The sequence below is a fragment of the Coturnix japonica genome, chromosome 11 (assembly GCF_001577835.2).
Source record: "Coturnix japonica isolate 7356 chromosome 11, Coturnix japonica 2.1, whole genome shotgun sequence".
Taxonomy (NCBI): Eukaryota; Metazoa; Chordata; class Aves; order Galliformes; family Phasianidae; genus Coturnix; species Coturnix japonica.
The window spans coordinates 16,073,776-16,096,519 of NC_029526.1; the positions used below are offsets into that span (position 1 = coordinate 16,073,776).

General features: G+C 43.1%; 1 protein-coding gene across 1 annotated transcript in view; it reads left to right on the top strand.

The window, feature by feature from the left end:
- Positions 1-22,744, top strand: part of BANP (BTG3 associated nuclear protein) — a 121,640-nt gene that overhangs the window by 40,883 nt on the left and 58,013 nt on the right. Inside the window, exon 8 of the mRNA XM_015874221.2 lies at positions 15,269-15,436. Coding sequence (XP_015729707.2) covers positions 15,269-15,436 — 168 coding nt within the window. The remainder of the gene's footprint in view (positions 1-15,268; positions 15,437-22,744) is intronic.

The window sequence follows — 22,744 nt, forward strand, 5'->3', positions numbered from 1 at the left end:
ATGGTAATAGTGTGAACTGGTAAGGTAATAGTAAGGTCTGGAAGGTGTGTAGCACCTTTCTTTTGTGCTTCCTAGGCTTTCCTTTGAAAAACATCTTTTGCTTTGCCAGCTCTGTCCATATTTTTATCAAACACTCCATTTGTCTTCAGGAACAGAATGTTATTTTCCCTGATAATGTTAACCAGACTTGTGGTGAGGCCAGACACAGTGGCATTCAAAACAAGTCGTAATTAATCTGAACCACCTTATTTTTCAGATGGCACCTGGTGCTGTGGACAGAAAACCACCCGTGTGCTTTATGACATAGTTTAGGTACAAGTAAAAAATGTATATATATATGAGGTATTTGATATACATATGAATAAAAAGGGGCGTATAACAATATATTATGAACAGTGCATGAAGTTCTGATTTCATCAGAAATAAATTTGATAGGCTAGCTGCTCCATATGTCAATGATAAGTATTTTTCCTTAGACATTATTATATTCGATAATCTGTTGTTTGTAATGATACATCACTATTGCACAATCCAACGTTTGCTCCATGCTGTCATTATTCACTGCAATGAAATTACAGCTGACAGCAGTGGTATGACCCAACCTGAAGGTCGTATTTAAAAGCGTTCTGTGTGTTGGAGCTGCTTTCATGTTAGGTTTTACTGCGTATCTTCATGGCTTACAGTCTGCTGAAATGCAGGCTGACAACGTGAACCAGTTGTTAGAAGGGAGGCTGCTGATTGCTTGGGGTTCAATACAAAGAGTGTTGATCTATTGGGCTCCTGTCACTTTATTGGCTAACGGGATTATTGAAAACAAGCCTTTATGTCTTTGTATATGCCATAAAGCTCCATTTCAAAGGCATTTCATGTGGGATAAATTGTATAATTGACTGTTTTTCTCATTTTTACCATTCTGAGGGTATGTGAAACAGTGGAATTCTGTAATGCTCTGGAGCAGGAGAAGCGAGGGGTTCCTAAGTCAGGAAGCTTTGTGTTTTACTCTACTAAAAGCAAACCCAGAAATCAAATGACCCCTGTCAATGAATGCTGGTTGTTTTTCCAGTTCCTACTGATGCTGTCAACATTGGTACTGGAAATTCTGTTTTCATTTGGAATGAGCATCTCGCCCTCTGTCATGTGTTGTATCCCATTCTCCACGAGTGGTTGGTCATCCCTCTGAGCTCTGTTCTAGATCCTCATTAATCTCATATCCACTAACACTTGGCATATCCACTAACACAGGATGTTAATGGTAATTGCTTTGTTCACTGTTGATGTGGATTTGGGAATTAACTTTTTATCCACAACAAATGCCACGAGCCTATCAGTCATTCTAGACCTGAAAGAAGCTTACAGAGAATACAAAGAAAACAAAAAGAACTTAAATGTCGGCTGCTACCTGAACCTGACTCTTTCATTCCTGGTCATGATAACGATTTCCACAATCTCTTTCTAGAGGATTACCCCAACGGGACGTGGCTTGGAGATGAAAATAACCCTGAGATGCGGGTCCGTTGCCCCATCACCCCTGCTGACATGCTGCACATCAGCACCAACTGCCGCACGGCCGAGAAGATGGCATTGACATTGCTCGATTATCTCTTCCATCGGGAAATTCAGGCCATCTCCAACCTTTCAGGCCAGGGGAAGCATGGCAAGAAGCAGCTCGATCCTCTCATGATATATGGAATCCGCTGTGAGTATAGTATTGAAAATTCCCAGTTTATACTGCAACTGTGGGCTGCTTACAGAATGTAGTGCAAGTGGGAGAATGGAGTGTGTTGCCAGACAAATGGCTTTTTATCTATTGCTTATGAAGGAATCCTAATGGATGTTGAGATGGAAAAACATTGCAATCTCTTTTAAGGAGAGATTAAGTGTCATAAGGTCTGTGGATTCGCAGCAAGGATTCACATCGTGCTGATGTACTGCTGGCTGTTGCAGTGTGTGGGTGTTTCTGGTAATTAAAGCTATTATGCATTAACAAACAGATATTACTTATATTGCAGATGCAGTTTTAGGCAGTGTGAAAGGCATTAAAAGTGTTTTGCATATAGAATATAGTAAGCATAGCCCCTAGTTAGGAGTGAAGAAGAATCTGGGTATATGCATCTCACTCTGATACAGTGGCTTCTAGTAAGAGATTACGTGGTGAATACATTAATGAGGACAGCGAAGTCTCTTCCTTGTGCTGTCGTGTAAATATTTTACTGCAAAAGAAGCAGGTGAAGGCCTTGCAGACGTGAATCTTATATGGTGCTTCAACTCTTGTGTGATGCCTTGCTATGTATGCTGTGTAGAGGGAGCAGAGCTTTAAACACGAGTGTAGAATTGAGCGTGTCTGAAAATGACCAACTTGACTCGTTGAACTAGAGCTCACTCTTTATCGTCAGACCTTATGTAGGTCACCCGTGGATTAGTAGGGAAGGAATAATTTGTTACACTGCAATGTTTTGTATGCCATTGCCAATTTGAAATGCCAATTAAGGCTTAAGAAACATAGCCAGAGAGAGCTTATTTCTACTGTTGTTTGAAGAATTTGATGTTTTGTTTTTGTGCTTCTGTTAGGGCAAAGGGTTTAATAGTTATACAGAGGAGTGTTTGGTGATGATACTGCTCTGCTTTCTATACTTTAAACTGAGCCAAGAAATAAACTCCTATTGACCTGCTTTCATTTCTGGCTATCTCAGGGATGGTAATAGGCAATAACCATTCAGTTTGCTGCATTAGGCCAATTGTCTTTTTGTGTACCTGAAGCAGATGATGTCAGGCTTGTACTGCAATCACATTAAATCTGTATCTGTAGGAGAGATTATGATCCAAAGGAATTTGGATCTCCTAGACCTTTTTATCTATTGATCTCATCAGTGCAAATGATCGTGTTAGGTTGTTTTTTAAACCTAGATAGATTTGTAAGAGTGAACATTGGGAAGGAATGTGTGTTACCTGCGTGTGTGTGAACCTGCCCACAGTTAGTTGTTTTGGGTGCCTGGATGCTAATGGCTGTTGAGATTTGCATCTATAGCGACAACTAAAGAGAATTCATGTAAACTTTATGAAGCAATAAATTTACTAGGAACAACACTGGCCCACAAACAACATTTTCATGTTATGTTATCACTACCAATAATTCATTTAAATTGCAATTCAGTTTCGGTAGGCAGATAATGAATTTGCTGTGATGTGAGAGAGCATATGGATAAATGCCTCATCATGTTTGAGGATGAGGTTCTGGCTGTGTTGTACAACTCCTGTCGAGTTCAGCTGTGCCAGGATTTCATCCTTCTATTTGTCAGAGGGGTGATGAGAAGAGCCCCGGAACATCGTGCCTGCAGTACTGCTCCAGAGCCCATCTGGTTCTTATTGGTGATGTTATTGATGACAGGCTGAGGGAGCTGGGCTTGTTCAGCCTGGAGAAGAAAAGGCTTCAGGGTGACCTCATTGCAGCCTTTCAGTGCCTAAAGGGAGCCTACAAACAGGAGGGGGAGTCAACTCTTTGGAAGGGCAGATAACAGCAGGACAAGGGGAAATGGTTTGAAATTGAAGGTGGGAAGGTTTAGGTTGGATGTCAGGGGGAAGGTCTTTACTCTGAGAGTGGTGAGGTGCTGGAACAGCTGCCCAGGGAGGCTGTGGATGCCCCGTCCATCCCTGGAGGTGTTTGAGGCCAGGTTGGATGGGGCCCTGGGCAGCCTGGGCTGGTTTTCAATGTGGAAGTTGGTGGCCCTGCCTGTGGTAGGGGGGAGGGTTGGAGCTTCATCATCCTTGAGGTCCCTTCCAACCCAAGTCATTTTATGATTCCATGATTCTGCGATGTGTTTTTGCATAAATCCTACCAAAAACTGAGTGTGGTGCTGGCACAGGAACAAAGTTATGTTGTTATCCTGACTGTGTGGTTTGCTTGTGCTCTGGGCTGTACTACTTTGATGCATTATTTTAAACTTCAATTAAAATCTAATGTCATCAGCCTTGCTTTTGCCAATCCTAGCTAGCAATGCCCAAGCCAGTGTGTAAAGGATTATAGCATTCCTTTTGTTTCAGGTTAAGTTTTGTTGGTGAAAAGCTATTTCTTCCTTTCTCCTTCCTTGAAGGGAAAGAAGACATCCGAATCTGTATTCAATAGAAAATACTTTGACTAATGTGTGGAAGCCATAAAGAACGAATGGTTGCGTGTTGATGAAGAATTCTTGGTGTGCTGCATAAGGTTCACCGCAGGGAGATGAAAGTTTATCTTTGGAAGTATTCATTTTCATTTGTGGTATAAATGTGCTTGTGGGGTGGCAGCGGTAGCGAGGGAAGTTTTTAGGCAAGGAACCAAAATGACTTAAAGGCATTCTGTGTCATTAAGTAGCTCATTACTTCAGCCCTACTGAAAACATAGATGTTTTCTCATGAAATACAAGGACATAAGCAGTTCTAACTTTCAGCGTGTAGCACAGTGTTCAGGTTTAGCCCTTTTAAGATCACCACCACTGTCAGTAATCCTCACTGTATAAAATAGGAGTAGTAGAATGGAAGGGAAATAACATGAGTTATCCCCCATTTGCTGTTAGTGCTTCAGTTCTGTGACTCTCGCATCTTCACTTTTGTTTCTGCAGGCTCTCACCTGTCAGTTTTTAACATACTTGTCAATTTGACAAGAGGAGAAATGGTCGGTATCTACAAATGAAATGCAGAATGAGGGGCTGGGTGGGAAGAAAGAGGTGTAGATTCACTAACAGTGTGAAGATAGAGCTGCACCTTTACGTTCTGTTGTGTTGATGGACACCAAGAGTCCTCCTAATAGGACCCCTGTGGTTATGTCTGGCTGTAGCCCTTGTTGGTTCAATATTGTTCTGCTGAATTTCCCTGTCTGCTTCCAGGACTGCTTTGTAGAGTGAATTGCATTAACCTTCAGTTCATGGGTTAACGCTTATTTCATCTTTATATTTTACTAGCTGAAAGATATTAATACACTTTGATAGGAGAGAGCTCTTCAGAGAGCTGTTCAGATAGAATTAAGCACTGTGTTGCTTTACAATATTAATCAACGCGATACTGCTTCAGATGGAGGAGCAGACCACCCACATCTGTTTAATAGGAAACACATTTGACTCCTGCTTGTGTAGAGTGTGCTGCGTGGAACAGTGCGTGTGTATTTGTATCCATGTACTTGTGCACATAGTGCAGGTTGGGCCAGTTTGTGCAGCTTAGAATCTGGAGAATCTGCTGGTCACAGTAATTCTCTCATGTTTTCACTTCTCATTGGCCTTTAATGAAGATTTTGATGTTAATAACAGTGCAGAGTAATAAGCACAGGATGCCTATATTCCATCCTCCACCAGCATCATCATGCTTTTACTCGTTGGAAAGGTAAGAAGTTGCATCTCATAGGCAAGCTGTTAGCTCTAATATCTCTCAGCATAGCATCTGTCTTAGGAGATGCATCAGACTTTTGTCATTACACAGAATGTTTTATATCAACATTGCAGTTACTCACAGTGTATTCTACAAATGCAGAATGCCTTTGCTATTTTTTTTTCCCCCCACTTTATTACAATGTTTTTATAAATTGCACTTTTTAGTCTCCATTCTCCTTCCTGATCCCTTTAAGCTTGTTTTGCTCTCTCTCATTACCTGGGTGTCACATAACTGCAACACGGATTGCTCCAAGTCCTGGTTATGGGCAACTGGAAACACACAGCTCAATGGTGGATTCCGTCAGGATCACTTATGTCTTCTGTTTAACCCATTCTCTGTTTCTTTGTTATACAGGACGTTAACTAATCTTCCAAGCTATAGCATTCAGGGAAGAAGTTGTGTGGTTTGTGTCCACATGGATGAGCTAATCTTGTGGTCCCTGGAAATACATTTTGCCAACATTTTCTTCTCCTAGTAATAAATCCTATGGAGAAGTTTGGAAATATGAACTGACTTCAGCCCGTTCCTTTGAGGACAAGGGGTGTTATTAGATATTGCAGTTCATTTCTTGACTGCCAGATCATGGTTTAGAGGTAGGACAAACTCCCATTTTACAGTTCTAAGGGTTGAATATAAGTAAACAAGGATTAACCCAAATCTGCAGCATCATGCCTGTGGCAGATGGGGGAGCTGAAGCAGATTCTCTTGAGCTGAGTGCTATTCCAAGCCTCTGCTCTGAGTCTCACTAAGGGCACCACATCCATCAGACAAGCCCAGAAGAGCTGTGATGGTGGTAGCTGCTACAGGGAGAACTCAGGAAGAGAGCAAGAGCCTGCAGGGGTGCTGAGCTATCTCATCCCTCAAGCAGAGAGTGAGATGCAGAGTCCGAGAGCTCAGCACATCTCTGAGTGAAAAGAAGGGGAAGAAAACATTCCTGTTATGCTTTCATGATATCCAGAAAGCATTCTTTATTTTAGTACAGCACCCTCGGGAAAGGCCTTGATGCAGCGGTGCTGCTTGTTGCAAACACGTTGTCTTCCTGAGAGCTGCAGAAGTCTGGCTTCAGTACCAAATAGCTGCTGCTTTGTGAATCAATTAAACGCTGCCACATGGAGGGAAGTGATAACCTCTTTTGAGGCTAGGCAAGAAGATAATATGAGAACCCATCGAGTTTATCTCAGCACCGCAGTTCTCATAAATGGCATCAATGCTGGCCTTTGCTTACTGACTTTATGTAAGCACTATAATTTACTGCTGGCTGTTGTTTTCTTCTTTCCTGGGCACTTATGTGTATTTCAATTACTTTCCTAGCCAGTTACTGTTCAATAAGCTGAAAAAAAAAGGTGGCAGTTTTGGGGGAAGAAGAAATAAATTGTTTGCAGGGTGTTTCTCTCTCCATCTCACACTTCTCACGTGGTTCCTGCATTGTAAAAGCCATGAATTTAGTTTTCCATTTCCAACTGCCTGTCAGTTGTAGCTGTGACTGCCTGTAGCTTGATTGTGCATGATGTGCTGTCAAGCATGTGTGAGTTCATGGGCTCTAGAGAAAGAAGAAAGCTAATACATGAGGTCACTTGGACCATCTCTTTATGGCCTAAACGTGATTGTTCCATCCTGCTAATGCTTCTGTGCTTTGGCCAGACTTAGTGTACGTGCTGAAGTGCCCTGCTCTCTGCTAAAACAGATCAGTCTATGAATGTAAAAGGAGTTTCCTTGGTGATTTCAGACATTGCTTCAAGAGGGTATAATGTTAAAAAGGGTCAAAATTGCGTCGTTAGTTAGAAAGAAATGCTCAGTGTGAGAATTCCTGCTACAAATATGATCATTTATTTGCGTTATAGCTATGGAATGAAAACCAAGGGATTCTTAGGTGGATTTCTTAGATGCCATTGTAGGTTCCTGAAGGAAGAATCCCCAAACAGTGACATCAGCAAGAAGGGTTGGGCCCTTCCTGGTTAGCATTGACAGCAAAGACCGAGGATCTTCCCCATCAGCCCTGCAGATCCATCCTGGCTATGGAGTTTCAAGTGAAAGGGAAGACTTCTGCATCATGCTGTGCTGATCACTGTTTGCTTTGGACTGATTTGTGGACCTTCCTGCAGGGCAGGTGCCCCTCTGGGGTCAGAGCCAGGAGCATTCCTTGCTTTTGCTGCCTATACCATTGGCCGGCATCTCCCCAGCATTGCTTGGGCTCAGTCCATGCATAGATGAAATACAGTGGGATCATCCTAGATAATTTCCATATACAGCATTCATTTTCGGCTAAGTTCCACTGACAAACTCTCAGCAGCCTTTAGAGAAGAAATAGTTTTACTATTGAAGACCGTCGAATGGGAAAACTGAACTTTTGCAGTGTGGTTTTAGAAGACATGAGCAATAAGAGCTGTAACGCATTTGGTCCCTGAGCTGGTGAGAGCAAAAGCAGCCCAGCCAGCGCACACAGGTAGGTCAGCACACACATAACACACATCGCCCTGGATGGCTCGTAATTGTGTTTGCTGGGAGCTGTGAGTCCACAACATCTCATAAAGGAATTCCAGAAAGTTGTTGGGTTTTTCCTCCTCCGCTTTGAATTTTCCTTCGTTTCCAAAGGGTTAAAAAGCGCTGTGGGGAGATGCCTCAAGCGGACTGCGAGTAAAATGTAAATAAATTCCCGCAGCGTTCAGGTTTCTGTCATGCCAGCCCTTTCCAAACCCACAAACTCCTTCGGAAGGGGAGAAATTTTCGTTGTTGATTCCTAAGTGAGTTTTTCTTGGCGGCACGTGGGGCGGTGACTGCCATCCAGATGGGATCCTGAGGCACCGCGGCGAGGGGTTATGTAACGGGGTGGCTCAGGAGGGGAGGCTGAAAGCAAAACCCTCCGCTCTCTTTTTTTTCCATCTGCGGGTTCTGTCGGGTTGAATTGTGCCGCTGTGTGAAAAATAAACGCCTGTTTAATCAATTTCTCTTTAAAGCTGCGGAGATCAGAAGTGACCTGATGTGTGATCGTTGGCCGCGGCTCCTTCACGTCAGGGCTGTTTGTTTCAGTTGCACATTATTGCTTCAAATGGGGCGATTCCATTTGTTTTCAGCATCAAACTTTGATTTCAATCAGTAAGTCGATCCCTTGGCAATAAACACATCGTATACCCAGGTACGTTCTGCTCCAAAGCAGAATGAAGGCTGACGTGCCGTGTAGGAGCGCCTCTCCCCAAGGAGGGACTAAAAAGAATAGGAGGATCTTTGCTTGTTCGGTCTGATTGTAAATGAACTCTGACATTTTCAATGTGCCAAACTGGAAGGTGAATGTATTGGAAGCCTCAAAAGCACGTGTGCATTTTTATTGCGCAGGAAGGTGAGCACGTGAGGTCTTTGATTTGGAAGGCGTATCGGTAGGGATGGGGTTGGCGTCCTTGAGGTCCTAATCTTCACGAAGATGTTTCAGATGAAAATGCTTGTATAGTCCGTATGGAACGCTGCCATTGCGATATTCAGCTATAGATATATGAAATATGCAATTTCACTTTCATACTGCGACCCGAATGTTGCATGAATATATACATTCCGGGAGGAAATGAAACATAGATCTTCTGTTGTGGGTTTGGGTTTGTTGGTTTTTTTTTATTCCCCAAAGTATTTTGTTTCATTTGCTGCGCCTTCAGATTTGTGAGATGTTTTTCAGAGCAGGGAATCTGTTTTCTTTCAGAGCTGGGGGGAAAAGAGAAGTGGTTATATTTTGTATTGTCACTGTGGAGTAACTTTCATGTAACTGGGGAAGAGTAGCAGGAAGATAGAAGAGTATACAGAGAGTATAAATGCTCTGATTTGGTCTAGAATTATTTTCTTATTGGGTTTGTTCATTTAGAATTAAACTTAATTAAGGAGCTAGACGCTTAATGTTCTTGATAATTACACTTTAGTTATTAAACAGGAGGGGCAATGGCTGTTTATGAGGGTAGATATTGATAGGACAAGGGGGAATGGTTTTTAACTGAGACAGAGGAGGTTCAGGTTGGATCTTAGGAGGAGGTTTTTCATGCAGAGGGTGGTGATGCACTGGAACAGGTTGCCCAAGGAGGCTGTGGATGCCCCATCCCTGCAGGCATTCAAGGCCAGGCTGGATGTGGCTCTGGGCAGCCTGGGCTGCTGGTTGGTGACCCTGCACATAGCAGGGGGTTGAAACCAGATGATCATTGTGGTCCTATTCAACTGAAGCCATTCTGTGATTAGATGCTTACATATGACCAGCTGTTAATACTGTGTCACCATCAGAGCACTGTGATCGAACGCACAGCATGGAAATCCCATACAAGGAGTAACACTGCCGTACTCAGGGATTGCCCCCCTCCAGTGTGAGAGCAGATCCTGGTTGTGCACCCCACAAACCCCGAGCAGCAGAGATGGAATTGGAGCAGTGGTGCACGAGGGATGTGTGTGCAGCTGTCCTCCCCAGGCTGGTGCATTTGCTGCTCCACTAGATGTCATCGTTTGCGTGCTGATGGCTCTGGCTTGAGTAAATCAAACAGGTTCTGCTGTTGGTACAGCACGTAGGGGCAGGCAGGGAGGAGGGTTAGCAGTTAGTGAGTTAAGGATTCCTTTGCCTTTAACGGTGGCACATTACAGCACACCCCTTTGATCCCAAAAAGAGGATTCCTACCAGCCAGAGACTTCATTTGAACTCGGCTTTGTTTTAGCAGCTGAGATAACATCGTTAGTTTCCTTGGCATAGCTAAAAACCACGCTGCTTCCATTTGTGTTAGAGACATTTTTATCCTAAAGGACAGCCCATCTCGTTCCTCAGTTCCGGTAGAGTTTGAGGCCATTGGGATGTGGGTAATTAATTATTAGAGCTGCATTACTGTGCTTTGGGGAGCAGAGAGGGGCACTGTGTGGCTGAGGTCAGCTCATATCTGCCAGCCCACTGCTGTTCCAACTGCCTTGTAAAGCCATGGGAACACATATTTAGCTCCTTAATGGGCTGACACGTGTATTTATGTAACCCCGGAGCATGGTGGCATCTGGAAGCTCGCATAGTTGTGCTGAGCAATGCACACCTGGAAGGAGTGTATTTTTGGTGTCCCCAATGTTAGTCCTCATTCCCTAAACTGTATAATCACACACTTCTGTTTCAAAGCAATGACTCACTCGGGTTTTTCACATCTGCAGTGTTTACCTCAAACATTCCTCTCTTTACATTAAGATCCTTCATGATATTTAGGAATTCCCTTATTCTCTTGTCACGTCAGACTTAATTTCCCAGCTGTGGGTGAACGCTGTGTGGGTATTTGTTGTAATACAGCTCTACAATTAGCAGTTATGCACTTTATCACATTGAGGATGATATCCCTTATGTGATCGGCAGCGTAGAGTTCCTGTTGTCCGCACAGAAGGGGATTTGATTAACGTGTAATTTCGGCTTTTGTGTGTTATTATAACTTAGCTCAAGAGTGCTGTAGAATAATCCATTTGTCATAGGACCTTATTTGCACCCATGGGAGGCAGCGGGGAGGGTCAGCATCCCCCCACCCAGCCCCACATCTCAGTGCTGTGCAGGTGGGTTGGTTTCTGAGCAGAGGGGAACGAACTCCCACCTCCTCCCAGCCCTAAATAAGCCAACAATTACTCTTTGAGAGATTGCTTTAGTGTGGTCAGTGCTCGGCCACAATTACCTACTGAAGAGTTGAAGCCTGAAGACAGAAGTAACTGCAGCGGTGCTTGGTGTTGTTCAAGTAGTTTGTATGAGAGATTCTGTTGCCGTGCACTATTTGTTTAATAAAAAGAGCTCCAAATGTATGAGCCTTACATGAAAAAATGTATTTTATTGGCCAAAACCCCAAATAATCGCCCCTTTTTGTGACTCTGTGCAGGCAAAATCTGCAGCCCTTGTTTTTCACGGGGTCTGTCGCTTAAGATGATTCTGTCGATAGGTTTTAATCACTTGAATCTGAAGTTAGATTGAATTTGAACCCTCTTGAAAAGGGCAGACTTGAAAAGCAGTGTTGAAGTTGAAAGTGGAAAGAACAGTTCACTGCCTGCTTGGATCACACATATGGATGCGTGCGGCTCTGGGGTAACACTTTCCCTACAACCTTTCAAATTGCAACAATAGAAGAGGATGAATGTGTGCCATACCAGGATGAAGGGCAGCAAAAGGAGCCCTGCCAGCTCCGTGGGTGCGATAGTTTGCCTTTTAATTCTGCAAACAAATGTGGTGTTCGTGGAGCACGGGAAGCAGCATCTAAATGTGAGCTGTTGACATGAAGTTTGTCTTTTTGGAGGCGGGTTTTGTCTGTGGAATATTTCATGTCTGGTTTTGATATTCCGAACGTCTTCTCTTCCTCCTTCAATTTGCTCTTAATTAAATTCTGTTACAATCCAGTGTTTTCCGCGGGTTGCTTTGTCTGCTGCCTGACTTCTGACCTTTAAGAAAGGGAGGTTTGCTTTCTCAGGAGCGTTGTTTTCATTTCATTTTTGTTCCTTAATTATTTCTGCTTTTCCTATGAAAAATTCTCAATCCCCCCAAAAACATTTTCTACATTCACTGCCCAAAAGCAGCTTGGGGATGTGTGCTCATTTCAGACATCCATTGCTGACAACCTTTCTGTTCATACCACATTTCTACCATCTTTCCCATTGCTTTTCTTCTTAGATGAGCAACAATAAGATCGATCTTGTGCTGCACAGGAAGCCTTATGGAACTTGGTGTCACGGTGTCTTTTTGTTCTGTATTAAGCTGTGTAAACGTGCTTAATAGAAGTGGTGCAGTGCTCCCATGCTGGGCTCCAGCTGTAGTGATGCACCTGCTGCTTTTCACGCTGGCTTGTTGAATTTTCCCAATGCATGCAGGCTTTCCTCCTTGCTTTTGCTGGATAAAGTTTTATAACGCTTTATTTGGGAGGTTTGTTTGGGAGGTGAGGTTCCCAAAGCAAGCAAGCTCTGGACTCTTAGCATTTCAAAAAAGGTCTCGTTTGCAGCATCTTGTTTTATTCCTGCCTTTTGTACTTCTTTTCTGCTATTAGACATATTCAGAGTGAGCAGCTGGGCTGAGAGCTCTCCTGCATGCGATCACTTATGGAAGAGAGCAGCGAAGCAGCACGCTTTCTTTCTCTAGTATTGCTTGCACATGTTCTCGAGACGTATCTCTGCTAGGGGTAAATCATATTGATATGTGTGTGTGTACTTCAGAAACACCCCGCTGTCAGCTGCATTAGTCCTTGCTCAGCCATCAGCAGGCGGCTCTGGGGCAGTTGCTAAAGACCTGTTAATAGGGTAACACTTAGAGCTGGAGTAGCAGCAGGATGGATTTATACATCTGTAATTCACCTAGTTTGATGTCAGCTATCTTGGTGCTTAAGGGCTGACTTGCTATGCCCAATTTGCAGGTGCTGTGGCTGAGCACAGAGTGGTGGTGTGCATGCAGTGGTTGTGTTGTTTGCACCAGTTTAATGCCTTTGGGTGGCTAAGTTGGAATTCCATGGGCAAGGGAAGAGAAATACACCTGTCTGTGATGTTCTCCCCAGTCCCAAATCTGCTTTTCTCACTATACCCTCAGCTCATCATCTGTCTTCCCTGCTTTCCTCCATTGTGTTCTCTCTATGTAGGCAGTGGTCCCTCTATCTAATATTTCACAACCGTTTCTTATCACTTTAATTAACTTTTGCAGTCAATAAGCCAAATGTCGTTTCTTGTCTTCTGTCCACGGAGCAGCTTCTGGGATGCTTTATGTCTCACCTCAGCCCATCATCTTTCTTAAGCTCTTGTCCTGCTGGCGCTGGGTCTCCTGATGCAAACAGCTCACTGGGGCTCTGGTCATAAATGGTTTTGCTTTCGATTTCTGTTGGAACAGAGGGACGTCCTGGAATGTGCCGTACTGACACTGCAAGAGTTAAAATCTCTGGCTGCTTTACTGTGAGTGTTCTCAGAGCTGCAGTCAATGCAGTCGCTTCTCTAACAGCAGCACACAGTCATTAAAACGTATCGATGAGTGAAACACGGATATTTGTTCAAACTAATCACAGCATATTCCGTGTTATGCAGGACAGCACAAGCGCTCTGTGTGCACTGCTGAGCTCGTACTAGGAGTAAAAACACAACTATTTTTATTGGACGTTGCTGCAAAGATTTTTAAAGCCATTTCTCTGGATAGTGCATATTGGTAATAGATTGCACTCGGAAGCGTGGTCTTACAATTTACAGTACAGTATGTGCTTTCCTTTTGCTGACACCCATGGAAAGGGAACTGTTCCACAGCAGCAGATGCTAATTCTGATCGGCTTTCCTCCTTCCTTACTCCCACCCTTGTTATGGAGACACAGCGTAGGGGCTGGAAAGCAATCTATGAGTGAGGTGCCTCTGTCACTTGCTGGGCATCAATCCTCAGCCTTTTAGAGTGCATTGGAACCGGCTTCTTGATGCCAGTGCTTTCCTCCTGTGTGTTCGAGTGGCTTTGTGAACAAATCTATACTGAAGTAATCAGAAAATAAATGGGCAGTGATGATGACTTCAGGGGTAGGATGTTCCTCATGGCCACGTTAGAACAGCACCTGTGAATTTCAGATTCTGAGGACTCTGTTATAATGCAAAGGAAAGTGCAGAGCTCTTAGTCTGTGCAAACCTGGGGCATTTTGCTGCTTCGCTTATGTACTTCAGGGTCCTCTTAGGGTGTAAATCTGTAAACCCAGTAGGTTGAAAAGATGGTTTTATTGTGCTGGGGATGGTAAGCAGTGAATACAAAAAGGAGTACAAGAATTGTAAGAGCTCCTTCAAGCACGGCCACGTTGACCAAAACCAAATACTGCAGCTTTGGGCTGGCTTTTAACTATTGTAGATCTGATTCTGAGAGGTTTAGTTAGTACTGAAATTGCAACGGTTGGTGAATGCTGGGATGGTTCTGGTTTACATCACAGTTTGGAAATGTTGGCTTCACTCTTTCAAGTGCTTTTTTTTCTTCCTGCAGTTCAGGGTTATAAATTTCCCTTAGCGTCCAATCAGACACCCCCAGTTCTGAGTGCTTTAAGCAAGATGTAAACCTCTGTGAGCTTACAGCAAAGTGATGTGAGAAGTGCCTTGAAAGAGCCATCCATATACGACGTGTTTGCTTCTCAATTTTTGATCTATTTGCCCAGATGTTGAAATGAGCTTTTTGGACTTTGACGAGTATTTTTGCACCACTTCTTGTACAATTAGGCTTCCACTTGGATGGCAGAGTTTGCAGATGCTAATGAATGTGGTTTGTGTTGGCAGTGGGACTCCATTTGTATCAGCTTTGTTTCAGAACACTCCAACAGTCCAACATATCGACATGGTGTTTTTATAAGAGTTTGGCAGTTTAGCACCAAATGCTGGGAAGTGCAGAATGTGGCTCTTTAAATGACTCAGTAACAGTAGTGACGCTTTCAGAAGATTCGAATTTGGTGCTGTGTTTTTATTGGATTCTATTGAATCCCGCACTAAGTTTTAAGAGGTTGTTTTATATGCAGCTTTATGCAGCCTCTTGCTTGTCATACACACACACTGTGAGCACTATCAGCAATAAATAAAGCTTTCTCCTGCTTGGGCTTAGGAGAGCTGGATCCTTCTGTTTCCATATTGCTCACCTTAGATGCAGCTTCCATGGGCAGATGCATACATCTGCAAGCTTCGTGTTAGTGATGCTTCTAAATGCACAACTGTGCACACTTAATTTTGTGAATATTGTTGAAGCTGTTGCTGAAATGACCCCACTGTACATCTTTGGCATGTTTCTCACTCTCACTGTTTTTCTTTAGGCTGTTCTGAATCGTTCAGCTCCTTGTTTGCTCAGTGTGTGTGGCAGCATCCATCAGCACCATGTGCTCCTGCAAACACAGATTTGAGCTGGGTACCACCCCTTTGTGTTTCTCTCTAATTACAGGTCATCTCTTCTATAAGTTTGGGATCTCAGAATCTGACTGGTATCGAATCAAGCAGAGCATAGACTCCAAGTGCCGAACAGCCTGGAGGCGGAAGCAGCGGGGACAGAGTCTTGCTGTGAAAAGCTTCTCAAGGAGAACGCCTTCATCATCGTCTTACAGTGGTTCAGGTAAAGAAAAAGCCCCTAAAATCCAGGAACATGGAAACTGATAGTTTTCTGTTTTATCTGACGGTTATTTTTCTCTTTATATCTGCAATTGTCTTTCAATATACCTTGCACAGATGTAGTTGAAACACTAAATCAGGGTTTGAAGCAGTGATGGAGCACCTGGTGGGAAGGCAGGGCCAACCCAAGGGAGCTCAGGTGCATGCAATGTACCTGAGTGACGAGAAGGGCTGGGATCCACCCCTTCCCAGCCCTCATTTAAGTGTTGGTAGTGGAGGTGAGGGCGTCTTGCTGGTGGTTTCTGTGTACTTGAGGCCTTTTGAAGGTAAGTGGTTTCTTTTCTTTCTGTGCCTTTGGCTGTTGCATTTGAGCAAGACCTCGCTTCTTGTAGCCTAGGACTTTGCTACTCTGCTGTCACTGCTGTGTATTCCATCACAATACAGAATTTATTCTTTAGCTATGGTAGTGATTAGTGCATGTTGTACCTGCAAATTTTATTATTTCTATAAGAAATATAAATGGAGATGGTATCCCTTTCCATCTTTTTCTTTAGTGGATTTTGTATTATTATTATTAATTTTTAAGTACTGTTTATTTGTGGCAAGGAGACATCTCTGTTACTCCATTACAGTACAAGCATATTTCTGCAGAGCTCCTCAAGGAGTGACTGCAGTGTTCATTTAGTAATAGGAGTCAGCCATAGTTAAATCATTGTAGATTCAATGCACTCCAGCCACCTTCTGGTGCATTAAGGGCCCTTGGTGGCCTCCTGGAGCTTGTACTGTAGTCAGTCTCTGGTAGCATGAACATCTATTGCTTACTCAAATTGTGGCTGTAAAACCACTGACTGGAACATTGTGCTGACCCACGAAAGGAAGCGAGAGATGTGTTTGTGCACCAAAAGGAGAGGGAGAAGGGAAACTGTCTCTACAGCAGTTGTAAAATGTGGATCTGTCAGGAAGGAAAGCGTAGTACATCCCATTCCATAAGAGAGTTGCCTTTGGAGGTTTGTATGTTCTCTGAACTGACTTTACTGGTATGGTCCTGTGTGTTAATTGAAATAATTCACAATGTGCAGCATCACGTGTGTAATTTACCATGATAGACTTTAAGTAGGAGGTCAAAGTATTCCATCTGCAACTGGTGTCCGTGATTGGAGTGAAATGAATAAACCTTCCTCAGTGTGTTCACCCCGTTTAGGGGGACGTGCTAAATGTTGTCTGTAAAGTATTTTCCTCAGTAGAAATTAAATATGTCGAAGCTGATTCTGTATTTCCACATAGGTGCGTAGGCATGAATAATAATAACAAATGAAAAAAAGACTGAGCTAAGAAGTGTTCTCGTAGGACGTTTCTGGCTCATGCTTTTAATATAAAGCAGTGTTATGGGACATTTGTACATCGTATATTAAAACCAGTGTTTTGGAAGTGAGCCCAAAGAAAAGGAAGCAAGTTTATTTGCCTGCATAAAATTTTTGGTTGCATGTTAACACTAACCACTGTATCTCATGCTAAGAAAGCCAAAATCTGCTTTCAATGGAAAATTTTATGTGCTGGAACTGGGAATCAAATCCAAAATTTTCAAATTAAAACAACTAATCAAGCTAATGATAACCATAAGCCACACATATATATATGTATGTTGATGGGATTTTTATTTTCAGTCTCCTTAGAGTAAAAATGCAGTAGTAAGGGGTTATTGCAGGCCTGTGCTCATTAGCCCATACACTTTGACTGTCATTGAGATTTATTATTAACAAATATTATCTTTAATCTCCTGGTTGGGAGCTTTGGAGAGACCAGTATAGAGACATAAAGCACAGATTCAGGGAGCTCTTAACTTCAGAACGCCATAAAGTAATACGTAGTGGGTTGTTTCTTTCATTAAGCTGCAACCTCCAGGTGTTTTCTTTTAGCCTTATCCCAGTTCCACAAGCACCACTCAGAATTATCTCTTTCTTTGGGTACAAATGCACCTGGGGCAACTCCTGGGATCTGAGCTGGTCCTCCCATCCTCCTGCATTTCCCCAGTGTTCTGTGCCTCCTGGGGTTCTCACTGTACAGCACGTCTCAGCTCCTCTAGGTAGCAAAGAGGTGACTGCACGTCTGAAGTATGCTCCTAAATACATCAAAGACCCTAAATACGGTCCTAAAGATGGTGAAGGTCAGCCGAGGCGTTTTGACATGTCATTTGCAGGACTGTATTATAAGCTGTGCAGCCAAAAGTAGAGAACTGGCAATAGCATTAACATCTGCCTTTGGTAATGGTACGTGAAAACGTTCCATGGATTCTGAGTTTTTTGTTAATTTCTTTAAAATATTGCTCTTGCTGAGAATGTCACTGGCGTGGTTTTCTGGGAGGCCGTAAAGACGTTGGCTGAATTCACCGCTACATTCACACCCGCTGTGAAAGCTGAGTTAGGAAAACAGCCCTTTACTCAGAGCCAGGTGGTCCTCAGGGAAACTAATTGCATTCCTAGGGCAGGTGGGAGTGGGATTTCACCTGGAGGAAGAAGAGGTAGGAGGGTGGGGTGGATGAGGGGCTGAGGCAGAAGGGAAGAATTGAAGATAGAAGGGAAAAGGACAGATTCACGTGCTGTTTGGAAAGGTAACTGTCATTGCTGCGGTAATCCTGGTCTGTTCAGGTGTCTCTGTGAACTGCTCAGGCTTTGTCTTTGTGGTTTGACATCTCTGGAAACCCTCGATGGAATTACAGCATCATAATTCACAGGCATCTGTTCCTTATTATATACACTGTATAGTGGATATAGCAGAATTCCTGCTGCCAGTTAGCAGGAAAGAGAAGTAATATTTCACAGCTCTGAAGTAAAGGAGGTCTGTATTTCACAGTTATGACAACATAGCTGTCAAGTACGGCTTTTTAAAGTGTTACATATGAACCCAGACAGCTTTTATGGTAGTGTTTGTTTCAAGGGGCAAGTTAAGGTGAGCCTCAAATGGTCTGGAATCCAGCTACTTGAGAACCTGTCTTTCCCACTATTGTTAGCAAGTCAGTTAGGTGTGCTCTGCAGTGTTACTTGCTCTGTGCCTCTTTGTGTGTAATAGGCATTTGTATTCCTCCATGTATTGCATAAAAAAGGATTAGGAATACCCATGGAGTAGCCTCTGATTAATAGCAAAATGGTCACTATTTCCTATGGAAGTTTTAGGGCTTACTCTGGAGGGGTGGTGATGCACTGGAACAGGTTGCCCAAGGAGGCTGTGGATGCCCCATCCCTGCAGGCATTCAAGGCCAGGCTGGATGTGGCTCTGGGCAGCCTGGTCTGATGGTTGGTGACCCTGCACACAGCAGGGGGTTGGCACTTGATGATCATTGTGGTCCTTTTCAACCCAGGCCATTCTATGATTTTATGTTCTCATAGCATTCAGAAAATGCTTCTTTTTGAAGATGCTCCATTGCCATCAACAAATACACCGAGTAGATGCGTATTGTCTGCCATGCAGCTGAGCTGTTCTCACTGAGTGTTGATTTTAATCATCGTAACTTTAATCATTAAGTGATGATTAAATACGGTTTTGAGGGCCTGAGTGTGAATGGACTCCACGTTTCCCAAATGAACTCTTTTTCCATAGTTTGGCAGTGTTTTTCTGACTATGGACTTGTAATATATTGTAGCTCTTGTTAAAGTTGGGATCTGAAGGTACAACAGGAAAAAAAAGACTCAAATCCAAAGCAGTTGTTTGGCTTGAAGTAATATGATTTTCATCACCTCTCTCTGGGATCTGATAATAGCAAGGTGGCTTTCTGTTATATCTTCATATAATGGTATATGTTTAAATCAACAGAAAGTTATTGGCACTTGCTTCAAATGTTGTAAAGGAGCACGGTTCTCCTATGTTGAATCACAGAGTAATGGAATATCCTGAACTGGAAGGGACCCACAAGGATCATGGAGTCCAACTCAATGTGTATCACAGTGTTTCTTGGATGTTGCTATGTGAGGAGTGTGGAATGGCTTCATCCTTTTCTGTTTGGCAGTGAAAAATTGTTGAACGTCTCAATGTGTGTCCTGGGTTCAGCTCTATCATTGGAAATAGTATTTGTGTTGGTTCTTGAAACGGTGTCAAAATCAGCATGGCTCCTGCTCGGCTCTACTCCCTCTCCTATGAATTAGGGCTCTTGCTTTTCCAGAGGTGCTTTTTAGAAGCAATTAATTTGCTTCATTTAAAATAAAACAGAGCAGTCTGAAACTCACCTGCCTGTGACCTGACTTGTGCTGCTTTGGTTTCGAGGAATCTTATGGGTGGTTGACCACAGCACCAGCCAGCCCAGTGAGGCTGCAGAGATTCCATCTCCAGCTGGTTGCAGTCCTGAGCAAACCTCTATGGTTGAGCCTGGTTTGAGGGGGGGATTGGATTAGGTGATCTCCAGGGGTCTCTTCCAACCTCATCTACTCTGCGGTTTGGTGTGTTTTATGAGCACTGAGTTATTGCACACGTAATAAATAACTTTGAAATATTTACATCCAAAGAGAATTATTGTTCTTGAGTTTAATTCTTCTGCACTCGTTGGACACGTCCAAACTTGTAGGCTTTTTCTGCTTCTTGTGCGTAAAAGTCCTCCTAGTGTGTGGCTTTGATTTGCATTGTGCATGAGAAAATGATAACGGATTTCCTCTCTGTTCTGTTCATGATAAGGGAAAGTTAGCAGTGGAAATGTGACAGAGAGCACAAGGCTGAGCCCACGGCCCTTACACAGACCCCACAGGTTTTTGGCACTTGTTGTCATGTACTGTTTGTGTTTTAGGAGCAGACTAGGATCAGGAAGCTGGTAGGGAGATACCAATGAACGCCTCTTCTCTGTCCTCCACCCCCATGGATGCTCATTAAGATTGCTCTACATTTAATCGACTGAGCAGCTTTACAGTATCTGCAAGATTTATGGCTTGCATAAAGTTGTAGCAGACTGTTAAATGGAGACAGAAGTTGTTTCCTTATTTTTTTTCTGGCTCTTCCCTTGCCTTTTGTTGGACTTGAGGCATTAATTGCAGTGGGTTGTTCATCTCTGAGCCAATGGCTTTACTCCTTAACGTGTGCTTTTGTCTCTCCCTTTCTCTGATAGAAGTTGTGCGTGTGGCTGCCATGATAATTTACTGAGATATTCATTTTAAATTCGTTAACAGTCTGTGGAGGGAAGGGAGTAGGAAATGAGTTTTTTGAGAGGCGGATTAACTGCAGAGTGCCTTCACTCCCTTTCTTTTAATTTCTCTTAAGATTGTTAAAGCTGTTATCACAGTTTTCCATGTTGGAATTATTAGTTAGGCCCGTGACTTTGGGATTTACATGTAGATTTGGGTTGAAGTGCTCAGCTGTGCCAAGATGTCACATGTGAAAACAGATGTCACGGCCAAATCTTCAAAGCAGTTCTGCAGAACTGGAGCCGTTTAGCACTGGATGAGCCAGGTTGAGATAATGGTTTATGGCATAGAGTTGTATTCCTGGGTAATGGTGTATTTTCCCCTCCACACACACTTTTTTTCTTGCTTTTAAAGTGTGCTTTTCTTCATTTGCCCATTAACCTTTCCCTGCTAGCGCTGCGTATCAAGGAGATAAGAGAACACATCCTGGGCTGTAAGCAGAAATGTGGAGCCCACAGGGAAATGAAGCACTTTGGAATGGCAACACACAAATGAAGGGACTTAGCTTAAATCCCACCAACTGCAGAATCCATACCTCCTCCATTTCCTTCCAAAATGAGAACACAGATGCTCAACTGGTAAATATGAAGCCTAGTGAAAACAGGAAGAAACAAATGCTGTAGGGAAGAAGGAATACTTCAGGGCTTTTTTCCCCCCTCCTGTATCACAGCATAAGCAGTGAGGAACGACCAGGGCAGCAGGTAGCTCAAAACTCTCATCTCCATGAGGGTGCTTTGGGATTGCCATAGGAGTAGCAGCACTGTGTACTGCCCAGCTGATGTCCAAGCATTTCGCAGCATGAGTTCAGCTGTATGGCTTCTCTGTGCCAGGGATTCTCTAACATATCAAAGTTGTACATGCAAAGCCAGATAGTTTACATGATGGTGATTTATAGCCGCTGACATATCCTCTATTCAAGCTGTGTGCTATTCATGTTTGTGTTTGTTTTTAATGGGGGGATGTTTAAAAGCGGATAAATATTGCTTTTGTCTGGTCAGATATTTGGAGAGTAGCAGTGGTTATAAAGGATGTTTTGTTCTTAGACACATTTCAATCCTCTTCTTTATTCCTAAGGAGAAAAAAAGGGGGGGGAAAAAATCACACAAAAAATTTAGCCAACTGTGGTTGCTGCAGTGAAGTCAATGTGAAAACGATTTATGATGGACCATGCAGGATATATACAGCATGATGGCATTGAGTCCTTATCTTCTGTTCCTTTCTGAACAGCTTAATAACTTCTGGCATCTGTGAGCAAAAGATGGTTTATAAAGTTAAAAATGCATTTCTCTATGTGCGTGTAATATATTGGTGCTTTACACTTGTGTGTGTGCATATCTATCTTCATATATAGACACTGTATAAACGTACAATGGAGGCTCATGTATTAGGACACCCAAATCTGTGTTGATGCTGGGTCTTAACTCAGCTGTTGAGTTTTGCAGCAGGGCAATGGGAATACAGAATCACCACTTGAGGTGATGGTGACAAAGTCAGTGGCCATGGAAAGCATGAGCAGGTGTCAAACTTGACACCAGGCCATCACATTTCTATTTGGCTGCTATTGAAGTTTCTCATATCAAGCATAGAATTGCTTCACCCAGTCCTGAATGCTGTAGAGCAGTGTGGGAAGTGCTGGAATTGCACGGTGGCCAACAGGACTGTATTTAAGAAGGGTTGTTAGCTGCTGGTCAAATGCAAGGCATCCAGTAGGTACCAGAGCCACATACTTGTTGTGTTTTACTGAGCTATTCCATTAGTCTCCTGGTTGTAGTTACACATTTGCAGATTGTTGACATAATTACAGCTGTTCAGTTGAATTGTTAAGCAACTGAACTTTTCAACAAATAAGTAAATACAAGCTTGGTGGCATTGAATTCATTTCCAATCCCCCATGTTCAGACTTAGGCTCGAAATTGTGTTCTTCCACAAACATTTGCAGACACGCACAAAGAACACCACCAAATGGATAATTTTATTAAGGAACATTTCCATTAACATTTTTGTATGATTGAATAAAGCCCAGGCTTGTGAAAGCAGCATTCTGTCCTCAGACTAATCTTGGGGTATTAAGAAGTATGAAAAAGTTATGAAAACCAGCTTCCTGTTACGTTGGTTGTGCTTAAAATCGAGCTACGTCAGCCATCTCTGAGCAG